Source organism: Emys orbicularis, chromosome 2 (genome assembly GCF_028017835.1).
Source record: "Emys orbicularis isolate rEmyOrb1 chromosome 2, rEmyOrb1.hap1, whole genome shotgun sequence".
Lineage (NCBI taxonomy): Eukaryota > Metazoa > Chordata > Testudines > Emydidae > Emys > Emys orbicularis.
The window spans coordinates 300,152,256-300,177,090 of NC_088684.1; the positions used below are offsets into that span (position 1 = coordinate 300,152,256).

General features: G+C 45.1%; 1 protein-coding gene across 1 annotated transcript in view; it reads right to left on the reverse strand.

Moving 5' to 3' along the window:
• Positions 1–334: 334 nt before the first annotated feature.
• ABCF2 (ATP binding cassette subfamily F member 2) overlaps positions 335–24,835 on the reverse strand; it is a 34,065-nt gene continuing 9,564 nt past the window's right edge. The window contains exons 7-15 of the mRNA XM_065398696.1: positions 24,411–24,513; positions 24,089–24,184; positions 23,877–23,996; positions 23,184–23,273; positions 22,828–22,938; positions 17,531–17,593; positions 16,725–16,853; positions 1,295–1,498; positions 335–948 (exon numbers count right to left, since the gene is read on the reverse strand). Coding sequence (XP_065254768.1) covers positions 811–948; positions 1,295–1,498; positions 16,725–16,853; positions 17,531–17,593; positions 22,828–22,938; positions 23,184–23,273; positions 23,877–23,996; positions 24,089–24,184; positions 24,411–24,513 — 1,054 coding nt within the window. The 3' untranslated portion in view covers positions 335–810. The remainder of the gene's footprint in view (positions 949–1,294; positions 1,499–16,724; positions 16,854–17,530; positions 17,594–22,827; positions 22,939–23,183; positions 23,274–23,876; positions 23,997–24,088; positions 24,185–24,410; positions 24,514–24,835) is intronic.

Sequence of the window (24,835 nt, forward strand, 5' to 3'; positions counted from 1 at the left end):
ACAGAATTTTAGATTGTTTTTATTTAACATTTCTTATTTATTGCACTTCTGAAATGAATGTTACTATTGTATCAACTCACCTCAGTGCCTCTGTAGCTCAGTTACTCATAGTTGCGTCATCACCCAATTGTACTTATTTGTACTGGAAGACTATCCTGTACTAACAGGGGGCGTTTGGTGTCAGTAGGAAAGACATTTCCCCCAGGTCCAGCACAGGGTGCCGATAGGGCCCTGTGTCATGCACTAAAACCCAAGCAGTTCAGCGCTAGCTGAGAGCTGGTTCCGTGCTCTCACACCCAGTGCACCTCACAGGAGGAGGAAGGAAAGCAGGAGACTGTTCTTCCCTCTTTATTGACTGATGGATTCTCAGGCAGATCTGGTAATTACACTGTTAAATAATCATTAAAAAACAAACCAAGGCCTGAGGAGTTTGAAGTGAAGTTTCTAAACTGAAGCAGAAAGTTGGGGGTGAAGGGTGAGAAGATGGGCTAGGGTCTCCACTTCTGTATCACTGCAAGTCAGATTCCCTACTGCCATCACCATGACTCCAGCCTATTGGAGTGGAAGGTCTGGTGTAGGATGAGACACCATCCAGCTGTGGATACAGTTGCCTGAGTGCAGTCGGAATAGAAGGGAAGGGGTTGTCCAGATGTAGAGATACAGGGAGGGTCGAGGAGAAGCAATGTTGCAGCAATGCTAAACAGAACCACAGAGATAGCAGCAGAGTCCGATTCCAGTCAGCAGGAGAGTGGGTCAGGCTGGCCACTGTGTCAGTCTCCAGGGAGAGCACCTGACCGACCCCTCCAGCACTCACACGTTGTGGGTCTTTTTGGTGAGCTGGGGCTCCTCATCCACTAGTTTTGACTTGAGATGTTCCTTGTAAGCGAGGATGTCACCCTGCCACTTCGTGATTGTCTGCTTCTCGCAGACCCAGATCTCTTGGGCAACCTGAAAACATAGGAAGGTGGTCCTTAGAGAAGCTCTGCTCAGAGGGGCACAAGGTGGGGGATTCCCTCCCCATCCCACATGGGGGTCCAAGCTCCCTTTTCCCCTTTTGTCCAGCCAAAGCAGGCAAGGTTTTGCAGCTGCCAGCAGCTCACTAACTCAGCTAAGCACACTCATAGCCATTACGCCAAATTAGGTGATCAGCATAACAGGCCACAGAATCTCACCCAGGAATTCATGCATCCAGCCCATCACATCTGGCTGAGCTAGGGTGGGTCTGACAGAGACAGACGCCCACTCCCAATTTACTGGCTGAGAAAAGCGCTTGACGAACCCCCCCTGCCCTTACCTGCTGGATGAGCCTGAAGTCATGACTGACAAGCATCATTCCTCCCTCAAACTCGTTGATGGCATCTGCCAGAGCGTCTATTGTTTCTATATCCAAGTGGTTGGTGGGTTCGTCCAGGAAGAGCATGTGGGGATTCTGCCAGGCCAGCCACGCGAAACACACACGGCACTTCTGCCCATCAGAGAGGTTCCGGATGGGGCTCACCTGTCAAACAGACACTGCTTACAGCTCTGCAGAGGCACAGACTGCACCAGTTCCCAGAGACTGGCCCTCCCATGAGAGTCATGATGGAGTACTGAATGTTAGAAATTGAATTCTCCATGGGCAGCACCTCTGCACCACAGCAGGGCAGCTGCAGTGGGCTCCTGCCTTGACTAACCCTTCCCCCACCACTGCACCAAGGGTCCTGCAGATTTCTGAAGCAGGAACAGGGGGGAGTCAAAGATGCTGCTCATGCTTGAAGTCCCATCAGGTACAGAATTAATTTATGTCATTATAGGGGTGTTAGTCACATCCTACCCCCAGCCCTAAATTCTGCCCTCAGTTTCAGAGTGACTGGATGTTTCTACTAGAGCGACTAGCAGGGAAAGTTAATTATTTTTAGCTTTGTGGAATTAAGAGCCAAATCAGCTGGAAGTATTTAATCAGAAAAATTTGAACGATAATTGGGAATCATTTAAGAAACACCTTTCTAGATGCTCAGAAAGCCACAAATCGAGAAAGGTGGCCAAGCTGGTTAAAACCCAACTATGGTTTAGAGGGAAAATTAAGGCAGCTATAAAAAAACGGAAGAAAGGGGAAACTGATATAAATCAATATAAAATCAGAAGTGTGGAATTGTAGAAAATTGATAAAAGACAAGCAAAGGGACTCAAGAAGAAATCTATGGCCAGCAGAGTTAAGGAACATAAGAAGGAGTTTTGTTTAAAATATATTAGGAACAAAAGTATCCTGACAATGGGACTGGTCCACTATTAGGTGGACATGGCAGAATCATCAATAATATTGAAATTTTTGCCTTTTCTGTATTAAGCACGTGTTTGACTTGGTAACATGATATTTGTTTGAAAACTAGAACAATAAAATTAACATGGCACACATTAAATTAATAAAAACTGACTAACTGATAGCTCTCAAAAACGCAACTGAAAAAGGAATCATCATCAAGCGGTTGTGTTTCCAGTAGGATTCCCCAGGAAACTGTTCTTTACCCTATGCTATTTAACATTTTAATCAATGACCTAGAAGACAAAAGTCATGACTGATAAAGTTTGCAGAAGACACAAAAATTGGGGGAGTGATAATAAAGATGACAGAACAGGAGTACTTGTGGCACCTTAGAGACTAACAAATTTATTAGAGCATAAGCTTTCGTGGGCTACAGCCCACTTCTTCGGATGCATATAGAGTGGAACATATATTGAGGAGATATATATACACACATACAGAGAGCATGAACAGGTGGGAGTTGTCTTACCAACTCAGAGGCCAATTACTATCAAGGAGCTCAATGTGTTAGCTTAACAAAAAGAAGGTTAAGGGGTGACTACATGGGGAACAAATATTTAATAATGGGTTCTTCAAACTAGCAGAGAAAAGTATAACACAATCCAATGGCTGGAAGTTGTAGCTAGACAAATTCAGACTGGAAATAATCCATAACACTAACAGAGTAATAATTGTAATAATCCATAATTCTAACCGAGTAATTAACCACTGGAACATCTTACCAAGGGTCGGGGTGGATTCTCCATCTCTGACCATTTTTAAATCAAGATTAGATGTTTTTCTAAACATCTCTGCTCTAGGAATTATTCTGGGGCAGTTCTCTGGCCTGTGTTATACAGGAGGTCAAACTAACTAATCATAATGGTCCCGTCTGACCTTGGAATCTATAAAGCTGCTAAAGCTAGATGACTCAATTAGTCCAAACAAAAAGGCCTACTGCTATAACTCAGGGACTATGTTAATATGCCTGGTAAGCAAGAGAAGTGTGGGACTGGAAATCAAACAAAATGTATATGTTGGAAATTAGACCTACTTGGTGGACAAAATAATGAGAGGACAGGCTATTTCACCCATCAATCTCTTTTGTGGTTTTTAAAGGGAAAGACTTTGGGAGGAAATTTTAAGGGACAACAGATGGGCTACCATGATAATTGCTGACTGCCCTCTGTCTCCTGGGATCCACTGTAATATCAATGGACCTTTGTCATGCTGACACCAAGAAATTTCCTGGGTGAAGAGAGAGACCCTGATGACATTGCCAATCCCACTGGCATGGGCTGAATCCCAAACACCACCACCCCGCACCCACCACCGTGTCCTTTTTCTTCTCCACCTTACTACTATATTTTCCTCTCTCCCCCCTTTTGCCTTCTGTCTAATAAGAGTGGCTTAGCTGGCCAAGACTGCATCTTTTCCAACACTGCAACCAAAAAGGTGGCTAAATGCAATGTCCTAAACAGCCCTACACTGGTACAAGTTTGCCATGTCTCGAAGGGGCTGAGAAGATGACAGTCTGGGCCCCTGTTTTTCCAGTAGTGAGATTGAAAGTGAGAATCAGCATCAGATACAGAAGCTCTATCTTTGCTGTTCTGTTCTTTCCCCTCTAGGAAATGGGATTAGACCTTAACAACTGCCCATTTCAACTAACTTAGTCTCTCTCCTTTTGGGGAAAAGAGAATATCATCTATAATACCAATGAAGAGACAGGTAGCGGTGTGTGCAGGTGTTTTTCGTTCTAAAAACCCTTTCTCCAGCTAACGGGAAAGGGAACAAGGGATACTGTTAAAATGAAAACCATACCTTTCACATTTGAAATACCGAAAGAAAGAAACAGTTAAAAGTATCTTTAATAAAAAGGTTAAAAAACATTCTTAATGGTGTTTCCCATCGTATTAAGCAGACAGACTCTGTATACCACACTCCAAACCTTGTTTAGGCCCATACATTCCATCTAAATAAATACTACAGAACTCCATTCCAGAGAGTGGCTGCAACTCAAGACAAGTTCATACCACTTTGTACTGTGACCCAGATGTCAGATCTAGAACCAGGCAAGGTCAGGCTGGGTTAGCATATGGATGGGAAACAAAGCAGACGCCAAGTCCATCACAGACAGATCCAAGAATAATCCGGAGTGAAGAGTGCAGTGTAGCCGCTCAGTTCCCTTCCAGCCTCCAGTGCGAAAGATGCCTCATCACAAAAAATCTAGTCCACAAGGACCAGGAGGTGAAGGAAAGAAGGATCCTACAACTGGCCTTCAGACAGGGACCCTGTCAACTAATGGACCTGTTTCTTTCTGTTTAGGTACCGTGCTACACCAGATAGTGGGTATGGCCAACAATGGAATAGTCACGGTGACCTGTGTTGAACATGCCATGTTTTCATTCCCACTAAAGACAGAAGAGATTTCTTGTCTATGATGTGTAAATTGGTGGCCATCCACAGGATGATAATCTGTGGGCTGGAAGTGCAAGCATCAGTACTACATAGCATCCAAGCAGACAGACTTTGGTATATTGATAAAGGAAGCTTGAGACCAAGGGAAAAATAAGTATATGGCTGGCAGAATTGAGAACAATAAGGAGGAATCTTTTTCTAACTATATCATGAATGAGAGAAATCCTAGCAATTGCGCAGGCCCATTACTTGATGAAGATGGTAAAACTGTTAATGAGGAAGAGGCAGCAGTCTTAAATACATATTTCTGTATCATATTTGGAAAAAAGCAGGTTGTAGTCACATCACATGAATAAACTACTTCTTAGTCCATTAGTACTAAGTGTAGCCAATGATTTTAGTTTATTCTTGATTTATTGTGTGATGTATATAGGAATACATATATGTTATATCATATAGATTCATTGTAGGATTATAGAAGTATTAGATTGATCAGTATTTAGGCCCTGTCTACAATACCGGGGTAAGTCGACCTAAGTTACACAACTCCAGCTATGTGAATAACGTAGCTGGATTTGACGTACCTTAGGCCAACTTACTGCGGTGCCTACACCGCGCTGCATCGACAGGAGACACTCTCCTGTCAACTTACTCTTCTTGTTCCGGTGGAGCACCAGAGTTGACAGGAGAGCGATCTGCGGCCGATTTAGTGGGTCTTCAGCAGTTAAATCAGCAGTTCTCAAACTTTTGTACTGGTGACCCCTTTCACATAGCAAGCCTCTGAGTGAGACCCCCCACCTTATAAATTAAAAACACTTAATATATTTAAACACCATTATAAATGCTGGAGGCAAAGCGGGGTTTGGGGTGCAGGCTGAGAGAGCTCGTGACCCCCATGTAAGAACCTTGTGACCCCGAGGGGTCCCGACCCCCAGCTTGAGAACCCCTGCACTAAATTGACCCCTGGTGCATTGATTGGAGCAGTGTCGATCCCCGGTAAGTGTAGACATGCCCTCAGAGGGAATCATGTATTAGATATAAGACAGACAAGCTGAAACGCAAGAACCTGTAGGCTCAGGCTTGCAAGATTTTAAGCTTAGCTATTTTAGGCCTTGGAGACAAGAAATGCTGACACAAATAAATGACCAAGGAATAACCCGATGCCCTGAGATGATGGGAAAAGAGGTACCAAATGGTGATATTGTGAAAAATTAGCCAGAAGATTAATTTTAAATCATAAAAATGCTGTAAAGGCACATCTGTTGTCAACATGTGTCTTAACCACGGGATAACAGGTTGTGTGTCAAAGCTAATGAGAATAAAGAGAACCTACACAGCCTATAGAAATCAGGGTCCCTTAAGTTTCTAGGGTATATCAGACCAATAAAGAAAAAGAGGGTTGACACTTTTATGGACATGTGCAGAATGTAGGAATAGGCAGAATCACATTATAAAAAGGGGGTGCCCAAAGCAGGAAAATTGAGATTCCCATAGGGAAAGTCCAGCAGGAACCATCCCTCTACTGATGATCAATCCATGAAACACCCATCAGACCCTAACACTATTGTTAAGGGTGTGAGTATAACTATATTTGTAACTATATGCTTGGGTAATCATAACTTTTTAATTTTAACTTTTATTAAAGTTGTAAAACAGACTAGACCTTGTACTTGTGAATGTCTGTGTGGTCACTATCCTTGGTCTTCATGTGGCCTAGAGACTAACTCTGAAGCAAGTAGAACAGGCGACTTTCACTCTGTTAAGCTTGAAACTGTAGCCACCAGAGTCGAACCCACAATGGTGCAATACCACATTATAAAATTCACTTCATAGCCTCAGGTAGACTTTTATTTTAAGAAGTCTCTACTAGGGTTAAAATACTTTAAAATCAATACAGAGAGTTCTATAGTAGCTGATTGAGATGATCTTTTGCCCACTGATGTTAGTTTTTCATAAATCTTTAAAAGCTGGGGAACTGGAAAAGCTGACAGGATTCAAATCAGTAAAAAATTAGAAGATGGGGAATATAATACCATTTTTCTTTTTTTTCTTTTTAAATGAGATTACAAGTTTGTCTGACAAAAGCAACCATGTAGAAGTAGTATTCTTGATTTTTGTAAGGCCTTTGAATTAGTACCATGCCACTGATCAAAAAAATTAGCATTACACAATATCAATAAGGTACACATTAAATGGATTAAGAACTGGCAAACTAATAGATCTCAAAAAGTAGTCATCAATGATGAATTATCAAATAGGGATGTTTCTAGTGGGGTTCTGCAGTGATCAGTAGTAGGCTGATCACTGCTGATAAATCTGTGGATGACAAAGATTGGCAGAGTGAAAGTAATGAGGAGGACTGGGCAGTTACATACAGCCATCTGGAGTGCTTTGTAAGCTGGGACCATTCAAACAAAATGCATTTTAATACAGTCAAATGCAAAGTTCTTCATCTAGGAACAAGGGATGCTACAGTGCTACAGAACAGGACACTATACCTGAAAAGCAATCACTCTGAAAAGTATTTAGGGGGTCATAGTGGACAAGCAACTCAACATGACAAGCATCTTCACACACTGACTCACCAACCTAGCGAGGAGAGCTTTAAACAAGGTTCAAAGGGGGCAGGTGATGAAAGCCCACAGTAAGCATAATTAAGGCAACCTTAACAGAGGGGCTAGATGGCAAGGGTAGGGTGAGAGGACATGGAAAGTTACAGTAAGGTCAGAGGAGCAATAAGAGGGAAATCAGTGGAGGAATCTATTCAGCATCTTAGATGTCTATACACAAATGCAAGGTGTATGGGGAATGAATGGGAAGAACTGGAAGTATTAGTACACAAGCTAAATTATGACATAACTGACATCAGAGACTTGGTGGGATAAGTCTTATGACTGAAATAGTGGTATAGGGGGTATAGCTTGTTTTGGAAGGACAGGCAGGGCAAAAAGGGAGGAAGTGTTGCATCAAGAATAGAACAAGTGTGTATGAGGTCCAGACCAGTTGAAAGTCTCTGGGTAAAAAAAGGGGTGGGGGGGGGGGGGGAAGAGAGAGAGAGAATAGTAGACTCCTACAATGATGTCACTCCTATAGACCACCAAATCAGGAAGGGGAAGTGGATAAGACATTTCTGGAACAAACAGAAATTTCCAAGACACAAAACCGGGTAGTTATGGGGGAAATGTACCCAGATATCTGTTGGAAAAGTAACATGGTGAAATACACCATGTCCAATAAGTTCATGGAATGTACAGGGGACACATTTTTGTTTCAGAGAGTGAAGCAAGTAGCCGGGAATAGCCTTTTTAGACTTGATTCTGACCAACAGGGCGGAATTGGCAGCAAATCTGAAGGTGGAAGGCAATTTGGGCAAAAGAGATCATTAAAATGGTAGAGCTTGTGATTCAAAGGAAAGGAAGGAGCAACAGCAGCAGAATAAGGACAATGGACTTCAAAAAAAGCAGATTTTAAACAAACTCAGAACTGGCAGGAAAGGTCTCATGGGAAGAAAACCTAAGAGAAAGGATTTCAGGAGATCTGGCACTCTCTCAAGGAGACAAGATTAAAAAGGCACAACTCCAAATTGCCTGAATGCGAAGGAAGATAGGAAGACTAGTAAGACACCAATATGGCTCCATCAGGAGCTCTTTAATGACCTGGAAAATGAAAAAGGAATCCTACAAAAGGAAGTGTAAACATGGACAAATTGCTAAAGAGGAATACAAAAGAATAGCATAAGAATGTAAGAACAAAATCAGAAAGGCTAAGGCACGAAATGAGTTACATCCAGCAAAGGACATAAAAGGCAATAAGAAGAGGGCTTTTTTAAAATACATTAGGAAAAGGTAACTCCTCTACCTTAGTAAGGAAGTAGAGCTAACAACAGATAATGTCAAGGAGGCGGATATGTTTAATGCCTATTTTGTTTCATTCACCACTAAAAAGGTTAACGGTGACCAGATACACAATTAGTATTAACAAGGGGGGAAATGAACACAAGCCAACATAAGGAAAGAACAGGTTACAGAATATTTAGGTAAGTTAGATGTAGTCATGTTGGCATGGCCTGATGAAATAGGATACTTATGGAACTAGCTGAAGCAATCTCAGAACCGCTAGCAATGATCTTCGAGAACACATGGAGGATGGACGAGGTCCCACAGGACTGGAAAAGGGCAAACATAGTACCTATCTTTAAAAAGGGTAACAAATTATAGAGCAGTCAAATCTAACTTCAATACCTGGAAAGATATTGCAAAAAATTATTCAACAATCAATTTGTAAGTACCTAGAGGATAATAGGGTGACAAGGAACAGCCAGCATGGATTTGTCAAGAACAATCATGCCAAATCAACCCAATGTCCTTCTTTGACAGGGTTACTGACCTAATGGATAGGAGGAAAGCAGCAGATGTGATGTATCTTGATTTTAATAAGGCTTCTGACACAGTCCCATGTGACAGTCTCATAAGAAAACTAGGGAAATGTGGTATAAATAAATTTACTATTAGGTGGGTGCACAACTGATTGAAAGACCATACTCAAAGTCGTTACCAGTGGTTCGATGTGAAACTGGGAGGGCATATTGGTATCAGTCCAGAGTCCAATAGTACTATTCAATGTTTTAATTAATGATGACTTGTATAGCAGAAAGGAGAGTATGCTTACAAAATCTGCAGATGACACCAAATTGGGAGGGGTTGCTAGCAATGTGGAAGTCAGGATTAGAATTTAAAAGGGCCTTGACAAATGGAAAATTGGTCTGAATTCAACAAGATGAAAGTCAATAAAGACAAGTGGAAAGTTCTACACTTAGGAAGGACAAAAAAATCAAATGCACAACACAGGGAATAACTGGCTAAGTGATAGTACTGCTGAAAAGGATCTGGGGATTATAGTGGATTCATATTCAATTTGTGATCAATGTGATGCTGTTGTGAAAAAGGCTAATTCTGGAGTATGTTAACCGGAGCGTTATATGTGGGACATGGGAGGTAATTGTCCCACACTACTCTGCACTGGTGAGGCATCAATTGGAGCACCGAGTCCAGTTCTAGGCTGCATTCCCTCTAAGCTGTGTGGTCGGGTGGCTGCCCAGGAGTTATTCAAGTGCCATGCACTTGATTAGCAGAGCCGCACACAGCAGCGTGTGTTCAGATGCCCCCCCCCCCCCTGCTTTGCAGCCACTTTGCTCCTGCAGCTGCTCCCAGGACCCTCCTGCTGGCTGTGCAGAGCGGGGTGACTGGTTGGGGGGGGAGAGAAGAGAGGTGCTGATGTCAGGCTGTCCCCCTTCCCCTGCACCCCATCTCCACAGAGCAGGGGAGAGGGGACAGGGCTCAGGACTTGCAGCAGCTCTGAGGTCTGAATGAGCCTTCCATCCAGGCAGTAAGTGTGTGCCTTAAAGAGAGCGCACGGTCCCTCAGAGACTTCCCCAGCAGCTAACACTCACAGAGTCTCTCCCCCTCACCCCTGCCCATATACCCCATCTCCACAGAGCGGGAGAGAGGGGACATGGCTCAGGAGGAGCAGGAGAGCTTTCAGTGAGTGCCTTAAGGAGACAGTGCACAGTATCTCAGAACCAGCACAGACAGACAGACAGTCTCTCTCTCTCTCTCATACACACACACCCCTCCCAACACATACTTGTATTATTGTTGTTACTATTTCTTGCACATATATTCTCTGTAATTATATTCTTTCAAAGTGTGTTATTTTAGTTTTTTGACTAGTCTATGCATTTCATAATTTTTATTTCACTTAAATTTAATTATTTGAGCAGTGAATTCTAAAATGCCTCACCTATCCTGGCTGGAATAATTATCCCTATTGTAACTTTTTAAAAATACACCTCACCCCAATAGAACGCTGTCCTCGGGAGCCAAAAAATCTTACCGCGTTATAGGTGAAACTGCGTTCTATCGAACTTGCTTTGATCCGCCGGAGCGCGCAGCCCCGCCCCGCCCCCCTGGAGCGCTGCTTTACCGTGTTCTATCTGAATTTGTGTTCTATCGGGGTAGAGGTGTATATATTATATCTAGGTTTTTTGTTTCTACTGGTGGCGCACATCCTACATACCTCTGTGCACAGAACAAAATTTATTCTGCACATGGATGGAAAAAATTAGAGGGAACATTGATTCTAGGTGCCACATATAAGGAAAAATGTGGACAAAATGGATAGAGTCCAGGGGAGAGCAACACATATGATAAGGTCTAGACAACCCAGGGTGACTAGATAGCAAGTGTGAAAAATCAGGACAGGGTGGGGGGTAATAGGAACCCATATAAAAAAAAGCCCCAAATATCAGGACTGTCCCTATAAAATCGGGACATCTGGCCACCCTAAGAAAACCTGACCTATGAGACAAGGTTAAAAAAAATGGGCATGTTTAGTCTTGAGAAAAGAAGACTGAGGTGGGAACTGATAACATATGTGAAGACTATTAAGGGCTGTTATAAAGAGGACTGTGATCAATTGTTCTCTGTCTACTGAAGGCAAGAAGTAACGGATTTAATCTGCAGCAAGGGAGATTTAGATTAGATATTTGGAAAAACGTTCTAATGATAAAAGGGATAGGAACTCTGGAATAGGTTGTGGAATCTCCATCACTGGAGGTTTGTAAGATCAAGATGGACAAACATGTCAGAGATTCATAGATTCTAAGGCCAGAAAGGACCATAATTTAGTCCGATCTCCTGTATAACAGGCCATAGAACTGCCCCAAAATAATGCCTAGAGCAGATCTTTTAGAAAAACATCCAGTTGTGTTTTAAAAATGGTCAGTGATGGAGAATCAACTACCACCTTGGTAAAGTGTTCTAATGGTTAATTACCTTCACTGTCAAAATTTTACACCTTATTTCCAGTTTGAATTTGTCTAGATTCAACTCTCAGCCACTGGATCATATTAGACATTTCTCTACTACACCGAAGAGCCCATTACTAAATATTTGTTCCCCCATGTAGATATTTATAGACTAATCAAGTCACCACTTAACCTTCTCTAGATAGTGTTATCTTACAAGGCAGGTTTTCTAATCCTTTCATCACTCTCATGGCTCCTCTCTGAACCCTCTCCAATTTGTCAACTTCTTGAATTGTGGGCGCCAGAACGGGACAGTGTTCCAGCAGAAGTTTCACCAGTGCCAAATACAGAAATAAGATCATCTCTTTCCTCCTACTTGAGATACCCCCGTTAATGCATCCCAGGATCACATTAGCTCTTTTGGCCACAGAGTCACACTGGGAGCTCATGTCCAGCTGATTATTTGCCATGACCATCATATCTTTTTCTGAGTCATTACTTCCCAGGACAGTCTCCCATCCTATAAATGTGGCCTCCATTTTCTCTTTCTAGATGTATACGATCATCCCTCACACTTCTCATTGATGAGATAGAATCATAGATTAGGGTTGGAAGAGATCTCAGGAAGTCATCTAGTCCAACCTCCTGCTCCAAGCAGGACCAACCCCAACTAAATCATCCCAGTCAGGGCTTTGTCAAGCCTGACCTTAAAAACCTCTAAGGATGGAGATTCCACCACCTCCCTACATAACCCATTCCAGTGCTTCACCACCCTCCTAGTGAAATAGTTTTTCCCAAATATCCAACCTAGACCTCCCCCACTGAAACTTGAGACCATTACTCCTTGTTCTGTCATCTGCCACCACTGAAAACAGCCTAGCCCCATCCTCTTTGGAACCCCGCTTCAGGTAGTTGAAGGCTGCTATCAAATCCCCCCCTCACTCTTCTCTTCTGCAGACTAAATAACCCCAGTTCCCTCAGCCTCTCCTCGTAAGTCATTTGCCCCAGCCCCCTAATCATTTTCGTTGCCCTCTGCTGGGCTCTCTCCAATTTGTCCACATCCTTTCTGTAGTGGGGGGACCCCCAAAACTGGACGCAGTACTCCAGATGTGGCCTCACCAGTGCCAAATAGAGGGGAATAATCACTTCCCTCAATCTGCTGGCAATGCTATTACTAATGTAGCCCAATATGCAATTAGCCTTCTTGGCGACAAGGGCACATTGTTGATTCATATCCAGCTTCTCGTCCACTGTAATCCCAGGTCCTTTTCTGGAAAACTGCCGCTTAGCAAGTCAGTCCCCAGCCTGTAGCACTGCATGGGCTTCTTCCGTCCTAAGTGCAGAGTCCTGTACTTGTCCTTGTTGAACCTCATCAGATTTCTTTTGGCCCAATCCTCCAATTTGTCTAGGTCACTCTGGATCCTATCCCTACCCTCCAGCATAGTGTCATCCACAAACTTGCTGAGGGTGAAATCCATCCCATCATCCAGATCATTAATGAAGATGTTGACCAAAACCAGCCTCAGGACCAACCCCTGGGGGACGCTGCTTGATACCGGCTGCCAGCTAGACATCGAGCCACTGATCGCTACCCGTTGAGCCCAACGATCTAGCCAGCTTTCCAGGGTGGATAAAAATCAAAGATTTTTTTTGATAAAGTTCTTTGAGGAAAAAACCTATCTAAAGACAGTTTTAATTAAGATCATTATAGCTCAAAGATATCTCATCATAGAATAGGGATTATACATTCTAATTCTATAGTATGAGAATATATTCATGTAATGTTTAAGAAAAGTTTTGTAAATGAGTTCCAATAGTTCCTGAATTAGGGACTCAATCTTATGGGGTTCCAGGGGCTTCTGTATAGATTATTTAGGTTAATCTTACTATCTACCCAATGGGACTCAGTGCTCAGTCTAGAAGATACCATTAGAGATGCTTAGTTTTGCAGTTCTCAAACTGTGGATTTGTGTCCCCAGAGATCACATACTTGTTAACAGCAAAAATGTTTTAAAATAAATAAATGAAGTGAGAAATAACAGACCTGAACCCTACTGTCCCTCTGCAAATCTGTGTACACAGAGTCAATCCCTTACCTCTCTCTAAAAGTGCAAAGTTTCAAAAAGTTCAATGAACAGAAGATTGTTGGGGGCAGAATAGATCTGGACAAGGAGAAGAAGTCTGGAGATAAATGCGAGAAGGGTGGGACAAGGCAGTAGAAACAAAAGTGAAATTGTTTGGAGCAGAAGTCTTGAGGTCTTTCTTAGTGTAGCCTTCATTGATTTGAGATCTACCATACCATTCTCTCACTAGAAGGGAAAACCTATAATGGCAGCAGGCCGTAAAAGAGACCCAGTTTGGGAATATTTTAATGAAGTTCCTCTACCTGTGGGTAAGGCAGGCATCCGTGCAAAATGCAAACAGTGCAACAAAGAAATGCAAGGCCTGGTTGCCCGAATGAAACAACATCGTGAGAAGTGTTCCTTTTCAGGAGGAAGCTGCGTTGAAGATGATGAAAGGAACATGTCTGAACATGCAGGATTTTCAGGTTGGTAAAAACTTTTTTTTCCATACTTTTCTCTTAAGGACTGCCTGTCTTCCTTCTGGACTATTCTTGAATTCTCATGTTTGAGCAAAAAAATATAGTTGTTACTCTAGGATACTATCATTTTAGATGCAGTTGTGATAAAAAGAACAAATAGCTGTAATAGGCAGATCTTCCTTTTACAATTTCACCTTTAAAGTAGCACTGAGTGTCAGTGAATGCAATGAGGAATACTAAATGAGCGGTATGGTGGTAATAATTAAACAACTGCCCTGACTTATTTTGTTTAGGAGAATCCATCCTCAACATACAGGATTCTGAAGACTATCCACCTTCAAGATCACCATCATATTCTATACTTTCAGAGTTATCGGCCAATGACAGTGTTTCAGTCACATCATGTATGCCACATAGCCACAGTAGATCACCTGTAGCAAAAAATAAAATTAAAAAAAAAATCTCCATCATCCAGAAACAACCATAGATAAGTTTGTGGTAAGAACCAGCAGATTACAAAAAGAGGTAATTGATGAAAAAATTGCCTGGTTTGTTTATGCAACAAACTCTCCTTTCCGTATGATTGAGAACCCACACTTCATTAACATGGTTCAGTCATTAAAGCCAGGATACAGTCCACCCAACAGAGCAGATGTCGCAGGCAAATTGCTGGATAAAGTGTATGAAAGAGAAATTGAGCAATGTGCGAAAGGTCTAGAGGGTGAAATTTTTAACTTGAGTCTCGATAGGTGGAGCAATGTCCACAATGATCCTGTTGTATGTGCTTGTGTGGCAACAGAAGAAGGGAATGTCTTCCTTACAGAAACAATTGATACATCAGGAAACGCGCACACACAACAGAATACTTACAAGTAGCAGCAGTAAAAGCTGTAACAAACTGTGAAAAAAAATTCAAAAGTCTAGTACGCAGCTTGGTCACAGACAATGCAGCAAATGTATCCAAGATGAGAAGAAATTTAGAAGAGAGTGAAGAGAGTCCCAAGCTAACAACATACAGTTGCAGTGCTCATTTGATGCACCTCCTAGCCGAAGATTTCGGTGTTCCAGAAATAAAGGCTAATGTTGAAATTGAAAATACTTCCGTAACAACCACTTTGCAGCAGCTGCTCTGAAAAAAGTGGGAGGAACCAAGCTAACTCTCCCACAAGACATGTGATAAAACTCAGTAGTGGACTGTTTTGAGCACTATATCAAGAACTGGCCTAATCAGATGACAGTTTGTGAACAAAAATCAAGAACAAATAGATGGCACTGTCACAGCCAAAGTTCTCAATATTGGGCTTAAGAGAAACGTTGAACACATGCTGAGTACCCTGAAGCCTATTTCTGTAGCCTTGAACAAAATGCAGGGAAATAGCTGTTTTATTGCTGACGCTGTTGAAATTTGGAAGGAACTGAGTGAGATTTTAAAAAAAGATAAATATGCAACGACAGAGTTAAATTACAAGCATTAAAAAAAACAAATGGGACGAGCACTATTTCCAGCAAATATTCTTAATACTCGGTACCAGAGTCAAACCTTAACTGTTGAAGAGGAGGATTTGGCTACGACATGGAAATCCAGCAATCACCCCTCAATAATGCCAACTATAATAAACTTCAGAGCTAGGGTGAACCATTCAAGAAATATATGTTTACTGATGATGTTTTAAAGAAAGTCACACCAGTGAACTGGTGGAAGTCACTTAAGCACTTGGATTCAGAGACTGTTGAAGTGATAATCTCACTTTTAACAGCAGTAGCTTCTTCTGCCAGTGTAGAAAGAATATTTTTTTCCTTTGGACTAATTCATTCCAAACTGAGAAATCGTTTGGAACATGAAAAAGCAGGAAAGCTTGTTTTTCTTTTCCAGATTGTGAACAAACAGGAAAATGAAGGTGAAGACGACTGAGTTAGCTGCAGAAGCCAATATTTTAAGTTTCTCATGTTGACCTGGCTGACCGTCGAATCGTGGAAGTCAACAAATGGCTACGCAGGTGGTGTCGGAGAGAAGGCTTTGGATTCTTCGACCATGGGATGGTGTTCCAAGGAGGAGGAGTGCTAGGCAGAGACGGGCTCCACCTAACGAAGAGAGGGAAGAGCATCTTCGCCAGCAGGTTGGCTAACCTAGTGAGGAGGGCTTTAAACTAGGTTCACTGGGGGAAGGAGACCAAAGCCCTGAGGTAAGTGGGGAAATGGGATCCTGGGAGGAAGCACAAGCAGGAGAGAGCAAGAGGGGAGGACTCCTGTCTCATACTGAGAAAGAGGGACGATCGATGAGTTATCTTAAGTGCCTATACACAAATACAAGAAGCCTGGGAAACAAGCAGGGAGAACTGGAAGTCCTGGCACAGTCAGGGAACTATGATGCGATTGGAACAACAGACAGCAGCCTATCAATGGTCCCAGCCTGGCCCGGAGGTGCTGCGGTGGGGAGAGGTACCTCTCCCCCAGCCCCAGCCCAGGTGCTGCTGGGGGGAGAGAGGGCTGGGGGAAGTTCTCTCTCCCTGCCGCAGCCCCGAGGAGAGGGCTTGCACCTGCATTCCCCAGTGTAGCCCACTGCCCAGTAACTCCAGATGGCTGGCAGGTGAACAAAAGGACGATGGTGGCTCTGCATCCCTAGTATCACACCAAGAGCAGGCCCCATGGAATAGATGCCCACTGCAGTCCAAACCTACCTGCTGCTTCCCTGTCAGACCATATCTGCCAATGATCTTCCTCATCTCCTCCTTCTCCTTGATCTCTGGATAACACTTCATCATGTACTCCAGGGGTGACAGGTCCAAGTCCAGTTGCTCTTGCAAGTGCTAGACAAAGAAGACCAATTTCAGGCCAGCACAAGCAGATATCCCAGCCACCTGCTGGGAGTGAGTTCATAGCCAGCAAGCCTCTCCCAGCCCCCACAACCTCTTCACCTCTGTGGGTACAAGCTGGAGAGCGGGAGGCAGCATTTCAGATACACCTCCATCCCCAGATCACAGCAACCCATACCTGCCAACACCTCAGTGTGGTAAGAGGCTCACAAGGCATAAGGAAGCGGCCTCCATATCAAACAGAGTTCTGTAAAGAACATCATGCTTTGTCCTGTACCAGGCACAGAGTTGCAGTCTCCATTCCAAGGGGTCAGAGACAAAACAGACAGGCCCAGAGCAGCACAGTCACACTTTCCAAGGGAAGCAGGGGTTGCCACCATGGCCTGCTCAATAGCCACACCCAGCAGGAGGAGACATGAGCTAGAAGGAAGTCCAGAGCCCTTTCACTGAGCAGCAGCTCTTCCCCATTAGTCACAGCACAGCGCAGGGCTTGGAATGAGGCGCCTCTTCACCTGGAGGCACAGCCTGTGACCCAGCAAGCAGTAGCTAGAGACTCTTAGGCCAGGCTTGGGGGAGGGGCCTGGGGAGAAGAATGGAGAGATGAGACCCTCTGTTCCCGGGTAGCCACCCCAGCAGCCTGTGACATTCCTCACTGCCCCTGCAGGGATTACCTGGTGGTATCTGCCGATTTTCACATGTGAGTGTTTGCGAATCATCCCATCTGTGGGCAGCAGCTGGAAGGAAGACAAAGGCATTTCACAAGGGAATGGCAGCCCAGCCACCCCCCCACAATGGCCCACTTTATCCTGCTCCAGCCAATGGGAGACAGCTGGCTTGAAAAGTGTGGCAGCAATGCACCGTGGCCTTATCACTTCTCCCCTCCCGCAACCCTATTTTACAAGGGGGGAGATGGGGGGCGCGTGCTTCTTGGGGTCAGTGAATGGGTCATGCGTTGTAATAATTGGGCCTACAAATTTATTCTAATTGTAAGCTCAACTCTGGGAAAGTGGATAAAAAGTTTATACAGTGTCACAATAACCTACAACAGTAAGTGTTGATGGGACGAAAGACTGAATTAGTCCAAACAAAAGGTCTCCTGATATAACTCAAGGACTGTATTAAGATCAAGCTTTGTAAACAAGAGAAGGGTGGAACAGAAAAAAAATCAGTGAAGCAAAATTGGTGTGTCAGAAATTAAGCCTAATCAGTGGGCAAAATAACGAGAGATTCCACCCATCCCTCTCCTTTTGGGGTTTTTAAAAGAAAAGACGTTGGGGAGGAAATCTGACTACCTTAATGCTGGCTGACTGAAAAACTAGAGAAAGGGAAGGAGCCAGCTTCACCATCATAGCTGCCACGCCCAACATCTCCTGAGACCCTGGTCCTTCTTCATCCTAATCCTGAAAGATGTCCTGACCAGATCAGGCCAGAGAGATGGAGCCAGATGACACCACCAGTTCCACCAGCTCCAGCTAAATCCTAAATACCACCTGGGATGTGAGACGGTCACTCATTCTTCCCCCTTGTGTTCTTTTCCTTCTCCACCTTATTTCTTCTCTTTCCTATCCCTCTCCTTTTTCCTTCTGTCTAGTACAAGTCTTGCTTATCCCACCAAGACTGTATATTTTGCAACATTGTTTTAAGCTTGTGACCAGGAAAATGTAGCTAAATGCAGTGCCCTGCATAGCCTGATGCTAGTACAAGATTGACAAGTCTTGGAACAGCTGATTAGACCATGTGCTCTGCTTGTGTTTTTCCAGTAGTGAAGTTACAAGTGAATGCCAACATCAGAGACAGATGCTGCACTTTCTATCCTTGCTGTTCTTTTCTTTCCCCTTTTGTGAGTGTTTGTCTTGTTTTGTTTTCTAGGAAATGGGATGGACTTTAACAATGACAGCTTCAGCCCATTTCAACTAACTCCACAGGTACTAATACGGAGAGTGGAGTAGATGATACATCTGAGGGAAGTGAGCAGAAGGAGACTCCACCAATTGGAAGGCATGAGATGCACTGTCCTAGGGATGGGGGTTCCATGACCACCGCTCTCAAAAGAAGGAGGCAGGTGGTGGTGGTTGGGGACTCCCTCCTCAGGGGGACTGAGTCATCTATCTGCTGCCCCGACCGGGAAAACCGAGAGGTCTGCCGCTTGCCAGGAGCTAGGATTCACGATGTGACGGAGAGACTGCCGCAACTCATCAAGCCCTCGGATCGCTACCCCTTCCTGCTTCTCCACGTGGGCACCAATGATACTGCCAAGAATGACCTTGAGTGGATCACTGCAAACTACGTGGCTCTGGGAAGAAGGATAAAGGAGTTTGAGGCGCAAGTGGTGTTCTCGTCCATCCTCCCTGTGCAGGGAAAAGGCCTGGGTAGAGACTGTCGAATTGTGGAAGTCAACGAATGGCTACGCAGGTGGTGTTGGAGAGAAGGCTTTGGATTTTTTGACCATGGGATGGTGTTCCAAGAAGGAGGAGTGCTAGGCAGAGACGGGCTCCACTTAACTAAGAGAGGGAAGAGCAGCTTTGCAAGCAGGCTGGCTAACCTAGTGAGGAGAGCTTTAAACTAGGCTCACCGTAGGAAGGAGAGCAAAGCCCTGAGGTAAGTGGGATACTGGGAGGAAGCACGAGCAGGAGAGCACAAGACGGGAGGACTCCTGCCTCCTACTGAGAAAGCAGGACGATCAGCAAGTTATCTTAACTGCCTATACACAAATGCAAGAAGCCTGGGAAACAAGCAGGGAGAACTGGAAGTCCTGGCACAGTCAAGAAACTATGATGTGATTGGAACAACAGAGACTTGGTGGGATAACTCACATGACTGGAGTACTGTCATGGACAGATAGAAACTGTTCAGGAAGGACAGGCAGGGCAGAAAAGGTGGGGGGAGTTGCATTGTATGTAAGAGAGCAGTATGACTGCTCAGAGCTCCGGTATGAAACTGCAGAAAAACCTGAGAGTCTCTGGATTAAGTTTAGAAGTGTGAGCAACAAGGGTGATGTCGTGGTACGAGTCTGCTATAGACCACCAGACCAGGGGGATGAGGTGGACGAGGCTTTCTTCTGGAAACTAACAGAAGTTACTAGATTGCAGGCCCTGGTTCTCATGGGAGACTTTAATCACCCGGATATCTGCTGGGAGAGCAATACAGCGGTGCACAAACAATCCAGGAAGTTTTTGGAAAGTGTAGGGGATAATTTCCTGGTGCAAGTGCTGGAGGACACAACTAGGGGCAGAGCTCTTCTTGACCTGCTGCTCACAAACCAGGAAGAATTAGTAGGGGAAGCAAAAGTGGATGGGAACCTGGGAGGCAGTGACCATGAGATGGTCGAGTTCAGGATCCTGACACAAGGAAGAAAGGAGAGCAGCAGAATACAGAACCTGGACTTCAGAAAAGCAGACTGACTCCCTCAGGGAACTGATGGGCAGGATCCCCTGGGAGAATAACATGAGGGGAAAAGGAGTCCAGGAGAGCTGGCTGTATTTTAAAGAATCCTTATTGAGGTTGCAGGAACAAACCATCCCGATGTGTAGAAAGAACAGTAAATATGGCAGGCGACCAGCTTGGCTTAACAGTGAAATCCTTGCTGATCTTAACACAAAAAAGAAGCTTACAAGAAGTGAAAGACTGGACAAATGACCAGGGAGGAGTATAAAAATATTGCTCAGGCATGCAGGAGTGAAATCAGGAAGGCCAAATCACACTTGGAGTTGCAGCTAGCAAGAGATGTTAAGAGTAACAAGAAGGGTTTCTTCAGGTATGTTAGCAACAAGAAGAAAGTCAAGGATAGTGTGGGCCCCTTACTGAACGAGGGAGGCAACCTAGTGACAGAGGATGTGGAAAAAGCTAACGTACTCAATGCTTTTTTTGCCTCTGTCTTCACGAACAAGGTCATCTCCCCGACTGCTGCACTGGGCAGCACAGCATGGGGAGGAGGTGACCAGCCCTCTGTGGAGAAAGAAGTGGTTCAGGACTATTTAGAAAAGCTGGACATGCACAAGTCCATGGGGCCGGATGCACTGCATCCGAGGGTGCTAAAGGAGTTGGCGGATTTGATTGCAGAGCCATTGGCCATTATCTTTGAAAACTCATGGCGATCGGGGGAGGTCCCGGATGACTGGAAAAAGGCTAATGTAGTGCCCATCTTTAAAAAAAGGGAAGGAGGAGGATCCGGGGAACTACAGGCCAGTCAGCCTCACCTCAGTCCCTGGAAAAATCATGAAGCAGGTCCTCAAGGAATCAATTCTGAAGCACTTAGAGGAGAGGAAAGTGATCAGGAACAGTCAGCATGGATTCACCAAGGGCAAGTCATTGACTAACCTAATTGCCTTCTATGAGGAGATAACTGGCTCTGTGGATGAGGGGAAAGCAGTGGATGTGTTATTCCTTGACTTTAGCAAAGCTTTTGATACGGTCTCCCACAGTATTCTTGCCAGCAAGTTAAAGAAGTATGGGCTGGATGAATGAACTATAAGGTGGATAGAAAGCTGGCTAGATCGTCGGGCTCAACGGGTAGTGATCAATGGCTCCATGTCTAGTTGGCAGCTGGTATCAAGCGGAGTGCCCCAAGGGTCGGTCCTGGGGCCAGTTTTGTTCAATATCTTCATTAATGATCTGGAGGGTGGCATGGACTGCACTCTCTGCAAGTTTGCAGATGACACTAAACTGGGAGGAGTGGTAGATACACTGGAGGGTAGGGATAGGATACAGAGGGACCTAGACAAATTAGAGGATTGGGCCAAAAGAAACCTGATGAGGTTCAACAAGGACAAGTGCAGCGTCCTACACTTACGACGGAAGAATCCCATGCACTGCTACAGACTAGGGACCGAATGGCTAAGCAGCAGTGCTGCAGACGAGAAGCTGGATATGAGTCGACAGTGTGCCCTTGTTGCCAAGTAGGCTAATGGCATTTTGGGCTGTATAAGTAGGGGCATTGCCAGCAGATCAAGAGACCTGATCATTCCCCTCTATTCGACATTGGTGAGGCCTCATCTGGAGTACTGTGTCCAGTTTTGGGCCCTACACTACAAGAAGGATGTGGAAAAATTGGAAAGAGCCCAGCGGAGGGCAACAAAAATGATTAGGGGGCTGGAGCACATGACTTATGAGGAGAGGCTGAAGGAACTGGGATTGTTTAGTCTGCAGAAGAGAAGAATGAGAGGGGATTTGATAGCTGCTTTCAACTACCTGAAAGGGGGTTCCAAAGAGGATGGATCTAGACTGTTCTCAGTGGTACCAGATGACAGAACAAGGAGTAATGGTCTCAAGTTGCAGTGGGGGAGGTTTAGGTTGGATATTAGGAAACACTTTTTCACTAGGAGGGTGGTGAAGCACTGCAATGGGTTACCTAGGGAGGTGATGGAATCTCCTTCCTTAGAGGTTTTTAAAATCAGTCTTGACAAAGCCCTGACTGGGATGATTTAGTTGGGAATTGGTCCTGCTTTGAGCAGGGGGTTGGACTAGATGACCTCCTGAGGTCCCTTCCAACCCTGATATTCTATGAACTTCTCTCCTTTTGGGGGAAAGTTATTACTAGCTTTAATACCATCTACAAGACTATCAAACAAGGGTTTTCTAAAATCTCTCTCCAGCTAAAAGGAAAGGGAACAAGAAATGTTAAAATTAAAGCCTTATTTAATACTTTATATTTCAAATGCTTTAACTGTTTTCCTTCCTTTCTGTATCTTTAATAGAAAGGTTAAAAAAAATTAACAATGATTGCCATGGTACTAAGCAGGCTGAATTCTATGTATACAAACCCCCCCAACCTTGTTTGAAACGGTTTAATGTTGCTAACATGACCCAGTCAGTGTTCGTCTGTGACTCTTTGGACCCGTGTATTCCACCTACAATACTACAACAGAGGCTCTGTACAAGGAAGCGTTTTGGGCACTGTCCATCCCCGCAGGTGACACCAGGGCTGTGGGGGTGGGGAAGAGAAGAGGAGACAGCTATATAGGAAGCATACCTCTCCTGTGAGCAGTTTCAGCAGCGTTGACTTCCCAGCACCATTGGGTCCCACAAGTGCCACACGTGTGTCCAGGTCAATCCCGAACTCCAGGTTATTATAGATCCAGGGCTGCAATACACAGGGGAGACCGTGAGAGGGGCACCCCCCCAAAGCACCTGGGAAGCTGTGATGAGCAGGCCCAGCTGGGGCACTTCTGATAAGCCACAGCTGCAAGAGCTGAGCCCCTCCCCATGCTACGGCCTGATGGGGAAGCTGGGTCAGTGGCCCCAGGACCCAAACAAGGGGAGGGGGGAACCTTCATGCAACCCAGGCAAGCACTGCACCGAGTGTGCTTGGGGACGGAGAATACTCACCCCATCCTTCATGTACTTGAAGCTGACATTCTGCACCATGATGACAGGAGGGGGGATTTTCCCGCATGGTGGGAAATAAAACGACAGAGTCTGGGAACAAAACACATCCCCATGTTAAGTTCCTGCCCCACCCAGGGTACCAGGGGAGCCCTGCAGTTCCAATATGACTTGGCTTCCAAGTATGGAGGAGCAACTGCCTGCATCCCTGGAGCCCAGAGAACAGTCCATGGCTTTACAAGTTGCTCCTAGCAGCCATCGGGTCAAGCAGGTCTGTAACTCACTAGCAGGTTTGCTGTGACATTCTGCCCATTGCTGGCATCTGCCTACCCATTCTGCTTCCTTTGCAGGGCAGGTGTGTTCATGTCTCCACCCCACTTTAATCCTTCAGCTGAAGGGAGGGGCTGTTCCCCCACCCTCCCAGCCATTCAGCATTCCTTGCTTTGCTTTGGATCTCTTGGGAGGGTTGGACAAGCCTCCACCCCCCTGCTGGGACAAGAAGCCTCTGTATAGTAGCCCCCCGTGCATTCTCCTTTGGCCAGTCTTCTGTTAGCGCTGGAGCCCCATTTACTGCCCCCTGTCCCTCCCACTCCTGCTTCCAGCTCTGATGATTATTCCCAGCTGCAGCTCATTTTACTTCTCCAGCCATATTTATAGTTCTTGTCTCCCACAGACAGCCCCGCTTCTCCATCCTACCTTATCATTCACCACCCTCTCTGTTAGCCCAGAAGCCATCATTTTCTGAAGGGTCTTCTCTTTGCTTTGGGCCTGCCTGGCCAGCTTGGCACTGCCATGACCGAATCGTGCAATGTAATTCTGTAAGGAGACAAGGGATTACCTTGCGGCAGCTGCTACAGTGGGGTGCATGTGGGGGAAGACTGAGAACTGCAGTCCAGTTAAATAGATACCTTCATGTGGGCAATCTGATCCTGCTCCCAATGGAAACGCTTCATTTGATTTTCTTCTAGCTCCAGACGGGTCTTCACGTACTGATCATAATTGCCCTGGAGGGAGAGACCAGAGGCCATGAGACAGCTCCCAAAGGCCACACCCTCCCTGCACATAGCTGAAGCAAGCTGCCCTGGCCTCTTGCAAGCAGATGCTCTCTAGACTGCACATTCCTGCCCTGGAGCCAGGGTTGGGTCTGGGATGGAGTCAGTGGCCTAAACAGGGGTCTCCTCCTCCTCCCCCATCCCAGGAGCTTGTCACACCCTGGCCCCATTCACTCACCGTGTAATACTTCAGTTTGCGGTTGTGCATGTGGATGATGTTGGTGCAGATGCCATTCAGGAAGTCCTGGGAGTGGGAGATCAGCACAAGGATCCGTTTGAACCTGCAGCACCACACAGAACTATTAGAGGTCCAACTGGGATGAGATTCCTAGGCTGGCAGCCCTGCCAGGGACCAGGAGGGGTTCATGTGCACTAAGAACCACTCTGGATTCCCTCCCACTACAGAGAACCAGGTGCTGCAAGAGCTTTAGGGAAAGCTGCTGGGCCCAGTCTCAAGAAAGAGGATGATCCCTCACCACAATTGGGGCCTCTTTCCTGTCCATTCTGCCCGACACACACTTTTTGGAGGGCCTAGTCTGCTCCATGGGAAATACTAATTCAGTAATGCCTCCCAGCGAGAGTCCTTTTGGGCATGGACTCTCC